General features: G+C 43.8%; 2 protein-coding genes across 2 annotated transcripts; one reads left to right on the top strand and one right to left on the bottom strand.

The window, feature by feature from the left end:
• The first annotated feature begins 388 nt into the window (after positions 1-388).
• Positions 389-2,102, top strand: LOC6532501. The gene has a single exon (XM_002093211.4). It carries the CDS (start codon positions 561-563, stop codon positions 1,902-1,904), a length of 1,344 nt encoding a protein of 447 aa, XP_002093247.1. The 5' UTR covers positions 389-560; the 3' UTR covers positions 1,905-2,102.
• Positions 2,103-14,997: 12,895 nt separating this feature from the next.
• LOC6532500 lies at positions 14,998-15,688 on the bottom strand. The gene has a single exon (XM_002093210.4). The coding sequence runs from the start codon at positions 15,567-15,569 to the stop codon at positions 15,240-15,242; it is 330 nt and encodes a 109-aa protein (XP_002093246.1). The 5' UTR covers positions 15,570-15,688; the 3' UTR covers positions 14,998-15,239.
• Between the last annotated feature and the right edge of the window lie 713 nt (positions 15,689-16,401).

Genomic DNA, 16,401 nt, shown 5'->3' with positions numbered 1-16,401 from the left:
CATAAATGCGCCATGAATAAATTAACTCGCTGAAAAGCAAAAGCCAAGCTAAACTAAAAGCCGAGCAAAAACAAAGGCGAGCAAATGGTTGCTGAGCAGAGCCTTAGATTTCAAACGAATGATAATAATAATTGAGGCAGCGACCCAAGTACTTGCACATTGGTTGGGTAATAACGCTGTACATGTACATTAAACAAGCTAGTGTGTGTTGTGTATAAGTCGGCACTGAGAAAAAATGTGAATGGATTATCTGGGAATCTTAGTCACAAAGAAGACATAATTAATTCTCCAAAATGTGTACGGGGTGGTTACGTTCTTAAAATGTTAAAGATACAAGAGGCAGGCAGTCTTCATTCAATTTATTTATTTATTGATTTCTTCCATTGGCTCCAGAGCAACAAAAGCTACAACAGTCTAAGCAACCGCTTAGTTGCTAGACAACATCAAAATTCCCAGAAACAAAGGCCGCTCGCAACAGCTTTATCGATATACCTGGTAGACCCCGGTGTCCCTGGAAGTGTGCTCTCGATCCCCGAAAGAAACAGTCGCGCCCCGCCAAGATGTCCTTTCACAGGATCAATGCCAGACAAGCATCCGTTGCCGCCCGCCAGCGGCAGTCGCGGTCGTCCCGAATGACCCGGCACACCATCTTCAGTTTGAAGAGACCCACCACCTTCCAGGTGCGCAAGTCTCTGGTAGAGTACGTGGACATGGAGCTGGCGGACATGGACACCTCGGTGTTCTATCAGCGCATTTTCATCCTGGCCAAGAACTGCCACTTGACGCCAGTGCTTTCTCAAGAGGCGTTGCCCGTCGATGTGGTGGCGGAGCAGGTGGAGCCCGAACCAGCTGAAGCGGAGCCCATACAGTTCATGGAGAATGTGATCTTGGATAACGATGACACGGACTCACACATGACCACAAATCCGGATCCAGCACCTGTTCCTGCGCCAGAGGAACCTGTGACGGAAACTGGGGAAGTGGTCACCCACCTGTTCCGTTTCAGTGAAGGAGAACTTGAAGAAGACTTTGTCGAAGACGAGCAAATGGAAATGGAAGTCCAAGCACCCGATAAGCCCAAGGACTTCTTTGCCGTCTTCAGCGAGCGCCTGCAGGAGCTGCATAAGCAGTGCCAGGCACAGGCCATCACGCCGGATCCCATGTGCGGATTGTATCTCCACATGGGCGAATACAGCATGCTCATGCTGGAGTCCTCCGAGGACATGATCGGATGCTTCACACGGGCACTGGCCGACTGTTGTGAGAACTTCTGGTTGATGAACCGCGTCTTCCAGATCGAGGATCACGTGCAGGAGCTCTTTACAAAGGATCTCATGTTTCGCCGCATCCCATCCGTCTTCTTGAACGAGAAGTTCCCCACCTCCACGCCCACCGATGAGTATCTCATGGGAAAGCAGCACTTGATCATCAAGGACAAGCTGCTGACTATATGCCGGCTGCTCGCGGATGGTCAGCAAATGGATCTGGATGCCTCCTCCACGCGAGAAAGCGATTTCGACGACGACTTGCCAAAGTCCAAGTCCAAGAGCTCAATCCAAAGCGAACACTTGCCGGTGGAGGTGTTCCGAAAGCACCTGCCCGAGATTCAGCGCATCGAACTGGTTTTGGCCTCCACGCGATTCTACTACGAGTTGGATGAGTTCGCCGGGCTCTACGGTCGCGTGCCCTTCTCCCTCGACGAGGACGGACTCTTCTGGCCCATCCAGAGCAACTACACTCCTCCGAACATCTTCCGCCGCACTCCCTACGACATAAATCTCACATTTGCGGAATACGCCGCGGAGGCTGGCAAAAGAAAAACCCATGCCAGCCTGGTCCCGAGTGTCGATGTCGAGGAGGAGACTCCGCCAACGAATCAAGAGACTCCGCCGAAGACAGAATAAAAGGTTTGGTTGTATTTTGGATCTAGTGTTTTGTCTATTAAAAGAGACAGTTGACAGTTCCCTTTTAAAGAATTCGCTCCGGAGCAAGTATGTATGTATAATAATGTAATAATCCGATCCTAAAGATTTCGCGACTTCAATCATAGTGACATTGTTTCAAAGCAGTATATATAAGAAAAATAAATTTATATTTGTACACTTTCGAGCACTTGATTTTGAGGTAAATATATTTTTAAGCCCTGTTTTTTTGAGTGTGCGCCATCGCTGTCGTCATCAAGAAGGAGCGGCAGTTGTCGCTGTTATCTCTGAACCTCGCGCTCGGTTACAATGTTTTCGGCATTGTGCACATGACTGCATCTCATCTGAGGGCAGGTGGATGGAGCTGGTGGCAGCCGGGAACGGTACATGGTACATACATAGGTGTGGGGTTTTTGGCTCTTGTGTGGTTTTAGCCCAATCGGGGCTGTCTTGTTTTGGCTTGCCACTTGAATGGCTCGACTTTGTTAACATAAACATAAACTCGCGGTGTGAGTGCGCACATGTGTGGGCTGGCAGGCGAATGGCGGAATGGTGCGCCTTTTAACATAAACCGCATCAGACGCCAGCTGTCAGTTGTAATGCCGCTGGAGCTGCGAGCTTGCAGCTGTCAAAAGCCGCTGCTGCCATTCGAAGTCACTTGACAGTGGGCCAAGCCAGCTCAGAAAAGAACACGGCAGCTTAAAGGGGATTGCGTGGGCCCAAATGCGATGGGGTTAAGCAGAGGTTTGCTCGAGAAAGTTCCCTAATAAAGTTGAATATTTACTCACGATTAATCATTGCCTGGGGGAAAGGCAAAAGGCGTTGAATCGTTAGTTTGTTTAACATATCGAAAACATGTAATGTATGGGTTTGAGTGATTTTGTTTCCGTTACTCGAAAAATAAAAGGGTATACCAGATTCGTTGGGAAGAATGTTTTGATTTTTATGCTTACATTGACCTGAGCAATTAAATTAAATAACCCCGAAGGGCTTAAAAATGACGCAGCCGCGAGAACATGTTTAGAAATTGAGCTGAAAAAGTTAATTAAACTTTGGGCGACCCCTCCTGCTGTGGCTTTGCACCTCTGCTCCTGAACCTTTTGCATGCTGCACAGTGCATGATCCTGCTGTTTGGCAAACGGAGGACATGCAATGACGAGGACACAATTCAATCAAGCGCCGCAGGAGCTGCGGCTCCTGGCACGGCAACAACTGCGGAATAGACAGCGAGTGTCGCCGCATAAACAAGGACATTGCACTCCTGGGTGGCCAACGGCCTGCAGGTGGGTTTCCCTTTCCCTGGCTTTCCCTCGAGAGCGAGAGGAAAAGCCAAACATTTGCCGCTGCAGTTTTCATAAACTGCCAGCCAGCACAGCAGCTGAAAGGGGAAAAAACCACATGAAGGTTGGCCGAGACAATGGCGATAAGCCGATGGTGCTGCAGTGGCTGCTGCACTCCATGTTTTCGATTCCGGACTTTTGCTCGTTCTCCGGATTTTGGACTGCGGACTTCGGACTTCGGACTCCTGACTCCGGCATGAGAATGTTACGGCTACGTGTGGCCCACAACTTGAGGCGCACACTCATAAATTACAGAGGCGGCAGAGAGGGCCAGAAAGAGGCGGCTAAAATGACTTTTGGCTGCTGTTCTGTTCTGCTCTGTTCTGGCTGCTGCTGCTGTTTTTGGCCCATCAAAAGTGAAACTGTTTGCTGCAGTCGCTAAGGGGGCGTTTGGGCGTGGCCTTAGCCTCCGTTTTACTCGGTCTGGGGCGCCAAGACCGGGCATAATTTAAACGAAACTCAATTTTGCTATACCCTCGCCATCGAGCGCTATAAAACTAAAGGTATTCCAAAATCTTGACACCAACTGAGATGTTTTGTTCCATTTTTGTAAGCAGACCAAAATGTTAAGTGCTAATACTTCCATTTGGGTATACTGCATACTCGTATTTAAATATGCATTTATAAAATATGCAATTCATCAATTCATTTTTAATCCACGAAAAGGATTATTTTATTGAATAATATAAAAATAGGCATTTTAATTCACAACAAATAAACTTTTTGCTAACTGGCAGTGCAATTATAACTTCGGTTCTCTGAACTTTTGCACTTTTCGTTTGCTTATAACACTTTAAAAGCAGACAAAAGCGGCTGGGAAATAGAGAGTGCAAACTAACTAAAATATATATTATGTGTTGTGTATACAAAAACGAAAACAATTTTGCGGCGCGATAAACGAATTTCCCAGCTTTTGTTTTTTGTTTTTGCCAGCTGCCCCTGCCAGCTGCTTCTCCTTCCTCTTTGGCACGAAAAGGATTTTTGGCAGCAAAAGGCGAGTCAAGGATAACATGGCAACGTTTCCCAGTTTTGCAGGCAACAACGGAGGGGCTGGCCTAAAACGGCGGGGCAGTCTCTCCGACACGGCTCCGGATTGCATTTTCCGGACAACGTTTGCCAACTAACTGCCAGCGAAAGGAACGATTCAAAGGAGGAGGACTTGGGTCGGGATAAGATCTGATTCGTGGGGGGAAGGTGCAATTAGTCAAATGAGCAGGACGTGGGCCATATTTCATTGGGATAAGACAACTTTTGACTTACGGCTGCCCAGCAGTCGACAAACTTTTCCACAATTTATGCCTGCCAACTTATTGACTTTCGCCTGAAGAAATTGCGTGGGCCGCTGTGGGCCACATTCATCATACGCCCAGTGGTGCAGGCTTTAAATCAAATTGAATGCCTAGAGTTTAATTCCCAAAACAATCACAAACTTTCGCCATAAAAGGGACGTTACGCATGTCCTTAAACCACAAAAACGAATGCGGGAAATATGAAAGAAATTAAAAATAATAGCGCACATAAAACCACAAGCTGCCTGGGGAGGCTCGGAAATTAAGCGTGAAAAAATCAGTGAAAATGCCTGGAAAATAGAGCAAAGCCCAAGCTGACTGACTGGATGTTTGGCTGACTGGTTGACAGTCGTGTCTGGCCTTGGAAATCCAACCATTCAGGCGCGCTTAATTTCGACCATTAAGTATATCTCATTTCGAGGTTGCTTACATGCGTGTGTGCCTTTGCCTAAAATGCACTGAAAGAAATACATTTAATATGCAGCTTACTTACTTATAAGCTTCTGAAATGCTCTGACTTGAAACACTGTATCCATTTTAAAACTGGAATTTGATGGCTTTTATATGCTCTTCATTTTTTGTCAGTGCACGTATGCATATTTGTCTGTTCACGCTTTTGTTTATCTTGAATTCGCCTGTCGCCTTTTTATTTTTTACACTTTGCCCCACATATTTATTATCATGTCGGTTTCGGTTTGCGTTTCCGTTTCCGTTTCTGCGGCTTTCCCACTCTAATGAAAACCTCCGACAGTCCCTTTTTTTTGGGACTGGCATGGCAAATGTTTATTATGTGATTATGCTCAACTTTAGCGCCCGTAGCGCCGAGGTCTATCCCAGGAATTCCTGTCCTGTCCCGAGCCTTTCCTTTCTCCATTTTCCGCATGCTCCCTGCTGACTGCTGACCGGCGGCAGGATTTGGCCTTTTGCCTGAACTTGTTTGTTGTTATTGTTAGGACTTCCATTTTCCTTCCTATTCTTTGTTGCTTTAAAGCTTTTGTCATTCCTTATGGTTGGATGTCTTTGGATCAAGACCCTACGTTGTCGTTTTAAATTACATAGTTACAAGTGTTTCGTTACTGTTTCTGCTATCTCAGGCAGTTCCTCGATTTGTAGGAAGCTGCGGCTAAGCCAGCCCGTAAGGTCAAAGTTCAGGCAGTAGATCAGGTTCTAAGCATTATAATTGGAAGGCCAGGACACCCCAGGGGTTACTCATTAGGCCAGCAGTGGCAGGAGTTATTTTTCAAAAAGGCTTCTCGAAATTCCATAAACAACACTCGTCAGGATAAATACTCGCCGCCGTCACTTTAGTTAAGTAAAGTTGATTGCGCAACGAGCATTTCATAAATATTTTTAGCTCGCTTCAAGTGCTAAATTTAATTATATACGAGCATATCTGTACAAGGAAGAGCTGGGCAAACACATCGCAGCGAAACATTTGGCAAAGTAAACATCTAGAGCGATCCCATTAAAAAGCATTTCCCAGTTAGGACGCCCAGCGGGTGCGGAAAATGGGAAATGTAAGCGGAAAATTGGGGGAAACTCGGTGGCATTGTGCGAGCAGTCAAGCAGTGTTTTCGCTACGCAGTAATTAACTGGTCTGTCACATAAGTCGCATTAACACAATGTTATAAATGTTCTTGCAGCTGCTTCTTCTAGTGCCGAACATTGCATGTCAGGCACATTAAGTATACGCCACATGCGGCGCATTTACATAGATTTGCAGTGTTCGTGGCATACGAAATGGCAGGCAGCTTATTAATTCCTCTTCCACATCAAGAGGATGGGTGTGCGTGTGGAAAAAGTTTTTGTTTCTCCGAAGTTTCGTCTTCAACTTGGCCAATCTTTTCCATGCAAATTAATTAAAGCGAGATCCTGTTAAAGGTTCATTCTGTTTTTGTTCAGTTAATTAAATTGCAATGTGAGCATCCATGAATTGAGTTAATTTGCGCAAATCCAATGCACAATCAAAAGCCGCAAATTATCTTCAATATTTTCCTGCTGGCCGTGTGCAATTTTTCCACCGTAAATTGACCGGATAAAACTGCATAAAAAACGAGAAAAAATAATTCCGGCTGCCTTTTGATTTAATTTTGCGGCCGTTGGTCGTGACAAACTTTATGGAAAAACGAATCCCAACAGCCCGAGCAGAGCAACATTAAGTTTAAATTAAATGATTGCAGTTTGCGTTCGAAACGCCTCGTTTGAAGGTGTCGTGTGATGGGTCTGCTACAATATTGTATTTCCAGAACTTTAGTGCCTCCGCTTTTTGCCAGCATAAGTATTTAATTTCAAAGGGGAAATCAGTACATGTATAACCTATAATATCCTTGGCTGATTATCAATAACATGTTCGCACAGTTGGTTGAATAAAACCAAAACACGCACACAATTATCGCCTCAAAATATTGATTATTAAGCGCATTTCAAATGCCATTCAAGTGACACGCCCCCTCACATCGCCCCCCATTTCTAGTTTATCTCGTGTTGTTTTCCCTTTGTATTGTGTGACCCCTGTGTTTGGCAATTTTTTGCTCTGCTGCTTTGCATAAAAAGTGACAATGCCTGTGTCTGTATGGGTTCTCCCCCCTTTCCCCGATTATTTTCCGGTCTCCCATTTTCCCCCCACTTTTTGCACACTTGTTTAGAATGCAGAGCGCCATTTGCGGCTGCTAATGAAGTAATTTCCAGGCATATCACGCATAATCCAGGGCACGTGAGCTACTTACAATGTAATTCGTTGTCTATTTGTCTGATATTGAAAAACGTTCCTCACGGCAGTACGCCCGGCAAAAGGGGGTTAGCCACGCCCTCTAAACGCCCCCTGAATCTACCCACTTCTAATCAGAGCTGGTGACAATAGGTAAAAGTCGCAGCAACTGCTTAGCAGCTAATAGCCAATCAAGGATTAAATAAAACTAAATATAAATATAGTATACAAAACTTAGATAAAATAAAGTTGTTGTTCACCTAGCCAAGTTGTTCCTCCTTTTGGCTAGGAAATAGCCAACAGCTCAACTCGATTGCTAATGCCATGGAATGCTGCATACTTCCAGGCGCACAGCCAGGGTCGACTGTTTGGACTATTCAAGTGCAATTCATTGTGATTATTACGTGCCATGGCATTGAAAACGCTTACTTGCACACACCGATGTTGTGGATGGGAGTGCGGATGGCATCGATTCGATCTCTGGCCCCCAGAATGTGGCCCAAAATGGGCGGGAGTGGTGTTATTAATTGCTAACAGCATATTTCAATATGCGATGTAAGCCGGACCACACAGCTTGACCATCAGAGCCAAACAGCTTAATAACTATGCTCGGAAAAGTTTCACACCCGCCGTAATGAAGGGGGGTAGCGGGGAATGGGAAACGGGCAGTGGATGTTGAGCTGTGAACCAATACGCACAATAAGTAACGATTACAATCTCAATTACTTCGACCTTCTACTGTCACGCCCCGTTTTCGTTGGGGAAAATTAACTAGAATGGATCCATCGCCCGGATCAATGAGCAAACCCCAACTAATCTCTGGGGTCGAACTCAATCTAATTATACGCAACATAAAACTCACTTCCAAGCAGAACTTGCGTCCGCCTCGAGTTCAATATTTATTGACTTGACTTGTCTGGGGACTTAACGATTGCCTTAGGTTCTGTTGCTTTTTGCAATTAAAACTTAGTTCTATCATTGCTTGGGCACCGATAAATAAAATAACAAGGATATTTACAGTGAAAGCTCACTGGTTCTTGTCTTAGAATAACTCCCAGTCTCAATTGTTTCATGTTCTGTGGTGACCTTTTGAAAAAATAAAAGAACCTCTGACTGCATAATTGGCCAGTGCATATTTGAATAAATAACTAAAGACACTTAAAGGCAATTAAATAGGTGTGGAGCATACTTATGAAACGAGGGAAATTTAAAACACTTTATGGCAATTTGATCTGGTATAATTGATGTGGCAATAGAGACAGGCATTTAAATAAAAAGCTGCCTCAAATGCAGTTGACTTTGATAGACTAAGGTAGTCAGTCATGTGATGATATGAATATGGATATAACAGGATCATTAAAATTCTTGTCAAATTGGGCATAACTTAATGTCACTTTACGTGCGTCAATCTTAATACTCATTCGTCGCAAATGCCACGTTAGCTCTTTAGTCTTTAGTCAGCGAAATCCCCTCGTTTTGCCCCCAGTTATTTGTGTCTTTTTTTATAAGCTGCACTACTTGCAGCGTAAAAAATGCAGAGGGTTAAGGCTATCTTTCCGCTGTCTGCAGAAGCGTTCCACATGGCGTACACGCAATTTATGACACGGACAGACCCTGCGAACTATGTGTTTATTGGGTCCTGCAGAAGGCGGGAAGGACTGGACCGGAACATAAAAGTTGTGCGATAATAACGAGAGCTAATGCCGCACTCAAAACGCTTTCCTCTGCACTTGGAACTATTTCTGGTAACCAAAATGCAGAAATTCTGTAGAACTTGTACTAAGTATATCATACCACTACGGAATGGTGGCCTTTAGCAGAAATACAAATACCAATACTATTGAATAAATACAGTTGAGGAGCAATTAACTCTACAGAAAGGATAAAACATTGTGCTGAGTGTGGCCTCATAAACTTGCCCTGCATAATCTGTTCCTGCATATTCCTGGTATTTTCGCAAGCAACTTAATTTCTTTGCTGGCAAGCTGACTAAAATGTTCCACATAAAGCACTGCAGTCCTTAAATTTTCCTGGCTTTTCCTGACTCTGCCAGCCAAGTTGTCAACAATGTTCCGGGGGTATCTGCACTTTGTTGTGCGGGTTAATCATATGCAGAGGAGCACCAAAGATGGGGGCCACATGCGTCACTCCCAGATTGTCCGAGTGTGCGCTGAAAAAGTGCATTCAATCTTCGTCCATGTGGCTTTCGGGGTCTCGAATGTGGCACAGATTGTTGGGAAAGGGGGGTTCTTGGGGAAATTGTGCCCGGAAAATATTTGCAATGTGTGCCAGGCATTTGTCGTTCATTTTGATTGCGCATTGTGTGTGCAGGAGCTTTGTTTTGAATTTTTATTCGACATTTAATGGAATTGCTGGCATGTTCCGGCTCTGCTTTATGCGATTTATTGCTTGTCATTTCTGAAGCCTCAGCATCATTTCAGAAATGCAACAGTTGCGGCACTCGGCACTCGACTGATGATTCTCTGATTTCCCGATCGAAATGCAACCTCTGCCTTGAACTTGCGAAGGGCGACGGCGTGAAAGGGAAATCGCATTAAAACGCATTTTTAATTAAAATGAAAGCAAAGTTGGCGGCTTAAGGGAAAAGCGTCTGCGGTTTACGTTGCTCCAGAGCAATGAAGATTTAAGCTGGCCGCAGAAAATTAATTAAAATTATATAAACATTCCCAGGGACAGTCGAGCATAAAGAGGAATAAACATGGCCATCCAGCCTGCTGGCTGCTGCTGATGATGCTGATGATGATGCTGATGATGATGCCGATGATGAAGGCGATGCGGATGCGGATACGGATGCGACTGTGGATGGATGCTGGTGACGACTGCGGGCAATATCAGCAAATAATTCGCATGCATTCCGTCCGAAACTCACGCTGTTTGAATTGTGCAAATCGGATTTGTACGTGCCTACAAGCCGGAGGAATTGGATGGGCACGGATCTGGTTCTGGTTCTGGGTAAGCTGGACAAATGTTTGGCCAAGCGGTTCGCCTCGGTGTGTGCTCATATGTGCGGTTCTTTGAGCCAACATTTGATTCACCATCCCACCCTACCCGTGACCCCTAACCCCTGACCCTGCATCTTCACATTTGCCTTTGGCTCCACGCAGTCGCACACACACATTTACAGCTCAGCTTTATTTACTTGCATTTTTTGTGTTTGATTTCGAATTTAGCGCGCACAATTTCGCTCTCTACCAGCTTTTTGTGTTGCATACTTGGCTGCTGTACACTCTAAACAAATTAGTCACCATTTAATAAAGCAATTACTGTTTAAACTATTAAAAATTATTTTTTATGTGAGCATTTGTAAATGTTAGAGTGGCACGCAACAGTGGAAGAAAGATAACCTAAGTAAACTATAATAGCTTCAAGTCAGGATTTTGTTCTTAAACCCTCTAAAAGAAATATAGTATTTAAAAAAAAAATTTACCAAAATTATGAAATAATTTACTAGTAGTGCTAGTGCATTTTGAGCACGTGTGCGAAAGAAAGTGATGCACTGGGCTTGGCAAACGGTTTGGCCGCCTGGCTGACTGCCACTTTGACCCATTTGGCAGCAGGAGCCAGCCAAGTCAGCGCAGTCACAACGAATCCTCACGGCAGTCCTGCTCGCAGTCGTCCTTCCATTTGCATGCAGCAGGACGAGGCGAGCCGTAACGAGTTGAAAGTTACCAAGCCAAGCGGACATGACAGTGCCAGCCGATAGCTGGCACCACAATGCTCACACAGTGCCAGCCAGTAAGTGCTGTTTGCATACTGTCGTTACGCACTATGACCGGCGGTTATGTGTGATCGCATTATCGACAGTGCAATTTATAGGCCTTCGATACTTTATTGAGTGGCTTGTAATAAACATTTCTGGTTTGGCCTCCGAACACCGCCGACCTCGCGGCGTATGCGCAATGTCCATACATGTGTTTATGGTGGCAGGACTTTGGCGCCGCTCCGACGACAAGTGAGTCGACTAAGCCGGAGGACAAATAAATTTGCTGAAAACTCAGGGAACACATTTTGAAATACTCGCCTAATTGATTTTTAATATTTAATTCGCAAGGCATGCCATGTGTCCTTTGGCTCATGCCGAAACGCGATACCGACTGACTGATGTTCTTTTGAGGTTTATTTAATTTAATTACTTTATTTATGAGCGCAAACCATTGTGGCTTGGTTTTTATGTGTGTCTTTTTGTGGCCACACATATATCGGCTCGGGAAGCCGCTTAAAATATAAACAGCCGTGTTCAAAATACTAGGGAATCTTTAAAGCCTTTAAATGTTTGATACAAATAAGAATAAATCACAATGAGGTTATTTATTGTTTTTAATTGATAAAGAAATATTAATTTTTGAATACTAATTCAAACATTGTATTGCTTTGAATGCGAGTGTATATTCATTCACATGCATTTCCAACCTATTTAAATATATATTTTTATTGTATTTACTGGCGCTGGTAATTTCATCGAATTTTAATTTACTTTCCTCTGTTGCATATTGTTTTGCTCCATTTTGGTTGATTTAAAATCGAATATTTATTTATTATGCCATGGCTACCGGTTTTTATTTCGCTCGCCTCGTTTGGCAATTTGATTAAAGTTTATTCCGGACTTTTTTGTTTTGCATTTGCCCATTTGCAGTTGGCATTTCATTTGGATTTTTGTGCTCTTAAAATGCAATGCGAATTTTGTGGCAGTTGCCGCTTCATTAGCGCCGCTTAATTGCCTCATTCAGTGCTGAACGGTTTTGAAATGGGTTTCTTTGTTTTTCCGCAGCCGCCTCAAGCTATTTTCAACTGGGGAAGGAAGGAAGTACGGCAATTTGTTGTCATTTTGCAAATCATTTACATGACTTCCCCATCCGCTGTTTGCTTTGCTAATTATCCTTGCAATGTGAGTGCAGAAATTCGGTGAAATTTCCACAGTCGCTGTTACTATTGTTTGGCCAGCGGAAAATGTGCAATCCCAGCATGCATGGCATCAATTAAAGACTCAATAAAATTCAATCGAACACGCTGTTTTTCCCTCGATTGAGCCACTAATTGAGCGTCCATAAAAGTCGATGCGGCTTAACTAGTATTGAGCCAGTGGTTGCCAAACTGTTGGCAGATTGCTAAATTGGCAATTTGTTGGGAAAGTCAGCGGAAAAACTGTCAATAGTTGTATTTTTCAACGAAAGTGAAAGTGTGCTTGATGTTTGCAGACATCTTTCAATATATTTAAGTTAAGCTTCTGTTTTAATTTTTTTTAAAAGTATTAAAAAAGTATTTTTATAAAAAAAAAGGGGAAACCGCCGAAACGAAAACGGAGGAAAACTCTGGCAAACAAAATGACAATAGAGTCCCCCATTTTCGGTATCTTTGCGCGGAGCAAAATGCTTGGGCAATTAATACAAATGACGCTGATGAGCGGGATGATGCCGAAGGAGCTCACAAGGATGTGGATGCCTCCGCAGTGGGAGATGCCGAGGAGCAGCTAAAAGCCAGTCCAAAACGAAATGAGCAAGGCTCGATGAGGAAGTAGGATGCGGGCGAAAGGAGGAGCAGCTGCAATCTCAACTTCACATGCATGAAAAATGCAGCTCATCTTCTTAATGCGCGCGACGTGCCAGTGGAGCAGTTGGGCCGCAGGACGGGCGACGCGGATGGAGGAGATGGAGGGCAGGAAACGAGGGGATTCCAGCAATGAAAGCTGCTTACTCACTCTCATCCCATCCCCCCCCCCCCCCCCCCCCCCCCCTGTTGCCCCACACCACTCACTTGTTTGTTTGGCTGGATTTTGCTATAGCTGTTGCTGAACATGCTCTTTTGGCTGCCTTGGCAAATTACCGTCAATGGATATTGTACACTTTAAAAATGGGAAGCCGCGATTTTCTAAATATTTGAATAGAAAGAAAACTATTGATTATTGCATGCTTAGGAATAACATATAGTTTAAAATGTTAATACAAACATCGTGGTTCCATAAGCACACAACTATTTTTTCAGGCCAATTATTTCGGAACAGATCTAATTTCTAATAGTGCTCAGCAGCTATGTTTGTGTTGGTGAGCCAAATAGTTTTGGTGCAAGTGTATGTGGATTAACGCTTTATAAATTGTTAATTATAATGAGTCCAGCAGCGCACAAAACTACGGGAGTAACAATGGCGACATGATTTACATCAGAGCTTAACGTTTTATGCGGGCAGAGCCACAGATAGAAAGAACTGGAGCACGTAGCGAGCAAAGGGGTGAGAGAAGTGTCCAGCGACGTCAATGGGTTAGGTGGGTTATCCTCTCGGAGCCACCTCATTATGGCCAGGAAGCCTGTGGGCGCTTATCCGACTGACATTTCATTTTTACACATCAACAGCTGCCGAGGAGCGCACGTTCCACACGGCGTATGGGCGACACCACATGGCCACATGGCGTATGGATAATGCCCAGAGCCACATAGTTATGGAATTAGAATTACAGCAATAACAATCACGACTATAATGTCGTGTGGTTGGGTGGATGTGGATGTGCATGGATGTTTTATTTGGCGGGATAATTTATATGCAGCTCGAACAATGATGATGCAGCTTACAACTTAAAAATTTTCCTTCATTTATAATGCAATGCAGAGAATGTTGCACGCTCACACATTGTCTCTGCTTCTACAACCAGCTTAGCAGCGACAAAGACGGCTACAAGCGGAAGAGAGAGACGGGGATAAACGGCAGAAAGAGACAGGCACAAGCGGAAGAGAGAGACGGGGATAATCGGGAGAAAGAGACAGGCACTCACACACGCATTACAGACACGTGCTTAGCCAGATGATGATGATAGATTTGCTAACAATTGCTCCGCTCGAGCCGAGTCCTGCCATCTCCGTCGTCCTTATCTTGGCCAATGTCGAACAATGGAAGTGGGCCACCGTTAGTGGCGACCTGGAAATGCCCTGACAAAGGGGGGATTAGAAACCCTATACAAGCTCTGGGGCTTTTAGCATGGAGTAACAGAACACTTAGGGAACTTTATCTGCCAATGAGTGGAAAATTTAACCATTCATAGTTGCACAATTAATGAGTATACTTATTAACATACGCTTAATGCCAATCACTTAATAGATGGCATAAATAATAAATACAGCAAGAAATATATGTAATGCTGCCGCGTGCATAATAAAATGTAAATGAGCTTAATAATAAACACAAATTATCTACTGCTTATTTTTGGGTGAGTGTGCTTGTTATTTAAATGCAACATTAATGCACATTAAAGTAATTAAATAATTTAGGGCATACTAATCCATATACCTCACTTACGCCCCTTTTGGCAAGAGTATTTGCAAATTACTTCAGCATATTGTCAGACATTGTTGTTGCCTCTGCCACTCAGGCCCATCTTCCAGCTCCAGCTTCCTCTCCAGCTATCCCCAACCCCCATTCTGCCCTGCTACATGGGCGTTCTGCTACTTTGTGATAAATTTGGCGCCATTTAATGTTGCTGCAACACCCACGCGATCAGCGAGGCTGCCTCCTCCGCGGGATATAATTTTTCAAGTGGCATAAAATCCGTTTCATTCTCTCTAGAAATCTGCCTTTAAGTAAAAATCTAAGCAAGCAGAAAAGGTGCAAATCACCAAAATTGTTCACATCAATCAAAATTGCCTAAAACGAAAATATTTTATTAACTCCTAAAGGAAAACGTTGTGCATGAACGAGAAACTTCTAAAAGAAGCTTGAATAGAATATACAAGAATAAATATAACGAAACTATCAAGAACAATTTTTTTTAAATTTTTTATTATGGCCAATAATGCGCTTTGATGATTGTACAAAATAAGTGTTTGTTGCATGCATGTAGATATTATTTAGACTATTGAAGAAGACTTGGATGTAGAGGGATATTTGGGGATGGGTTTGATTTTTTTGCTGGCTCAATTGGCACATTGTCATTGACATGCTGAGATGTCAGTGGTTTCTTTGGTCCCGAAGCACCAACTAATTGGGATTCAGCTTGACTTCAGCAGTGGCCGCGTTGAGGCGCGATTTGGTGGGCAGGTTGCGCTCCTTCTTCTCCACAAAGATCTGGTAGTGACCCTCGCCGTAGCCAAAGCCGTGCATGCTCTGGTGCATGGCAGCTGGGATGATGGTGAAGCCGCCGCGGCGCTTCTGGAGGATCTCCCTTTCCGGCATCTTGACCTCCTCCTCCTGAACTGCGCGGTTCTCGATGATGCAGAAGAGCTGCAGGCACTTTCGCATCACGTAGATCACCACAAGGATGATTAGGTTGGTGGCAAACAGATGTTTGCGCGGCGCTAGGAATAACATCCTGGGCACTTGGCACTGGGTCTAACTATCACAGTTACACAAAAACTCACGTTCTCAACGGACGACGATTCGAGGCTGACTATCGCTGTGGAAGGACATCGACGGAATGAAGGATTCCCAGCCAAATGGCACTATATATACCCAGATAATCGACCTCTACCTACGTACCTTCTGTTGGAAGGTTTGCTAGGTAGACCAGTAGGTACCGCTGGTTTTCCATGGGTTAGGACTGTACCTTAGGGAACTACCAGGTAATGGTACACAGTATTTAGTCCTTCAGATTAGGTAATCAGCCAGAACGGCAGCGACCAAATGTGTTTATGATTTAGCGGAAAATATATCCATTTGGTCGGTACCGACCTTATCGACAGGCAACAGATGGACCATCAGTAGAAGTAAGTGCATCAGTGGCCGTAAATACAGCATTAAGTTTCCTTCCACGGAACGGCAAGTCTGAGCAAGATGTTAACAAAGGTTTTGTAATGCACAGCGAGAAATTTTGATCAAATTGAATAACATATTTCAGGACTATTCTTTTAATAATATATATAAAACTGCATATAACTATGTCCTAATTTGTCTCTAGTATTTTCATTCTTATTGCATGTCAATAAGTTATCATTATGTTCATGTCAAAGTATCTGTCTGTTTGAAATATGTACAATCATAGAACATTTTTTAAAGTATTTAATATGTGTGCAAATAAAGCAATCCGTATTTTGGCTTTTTCCTTATCCTTCCATCTTCCAATATTTTATTGGCATAATATTGTCTAAATCATCTTTAAATATATTTTTCAACAATCTGCTCCTCAGAATCTCTTCGAAATCCT

The sequence above is a fragment of the Drosophila yakuba genome, chromosome 3L (genome assembly GCF_016746365.2).
Source record: "Drosophila yakuba strain Tai18E2 chromosome 3L, Prin_Dyak_Tai18E2_2.1, whole genome shotgun sequence".
Taxonomy (NCBI): domain Eukaryota; kingdom Metazoa; phylum Arthropoda; class Insecta; order Diptera; family Drosophilidae; genus Drosophila; species Drosophila yakuba.
Note: the sequence above shows the minus strand (reverse complement) of the source record. Positions and strands in the feature narration are given on the sequence as shown.

Bases quoted from the DNA above. Each gene is read 5' to 3' on its own strand.
- LOC6532501 (XM_002093211.4), top strand. From the start codon at position 561: ATGTCCTTTCACAGGATCAATGCCAGACAAGCATCCGTTGCCGCCCGC.
- LOC6532500 (XM_002093210.4), bottom strand. From the start codon at position 15,569: ATGTTATTCCTAGCGCCGCGCAAACATCTGTTTGCCACCAACCTAATC.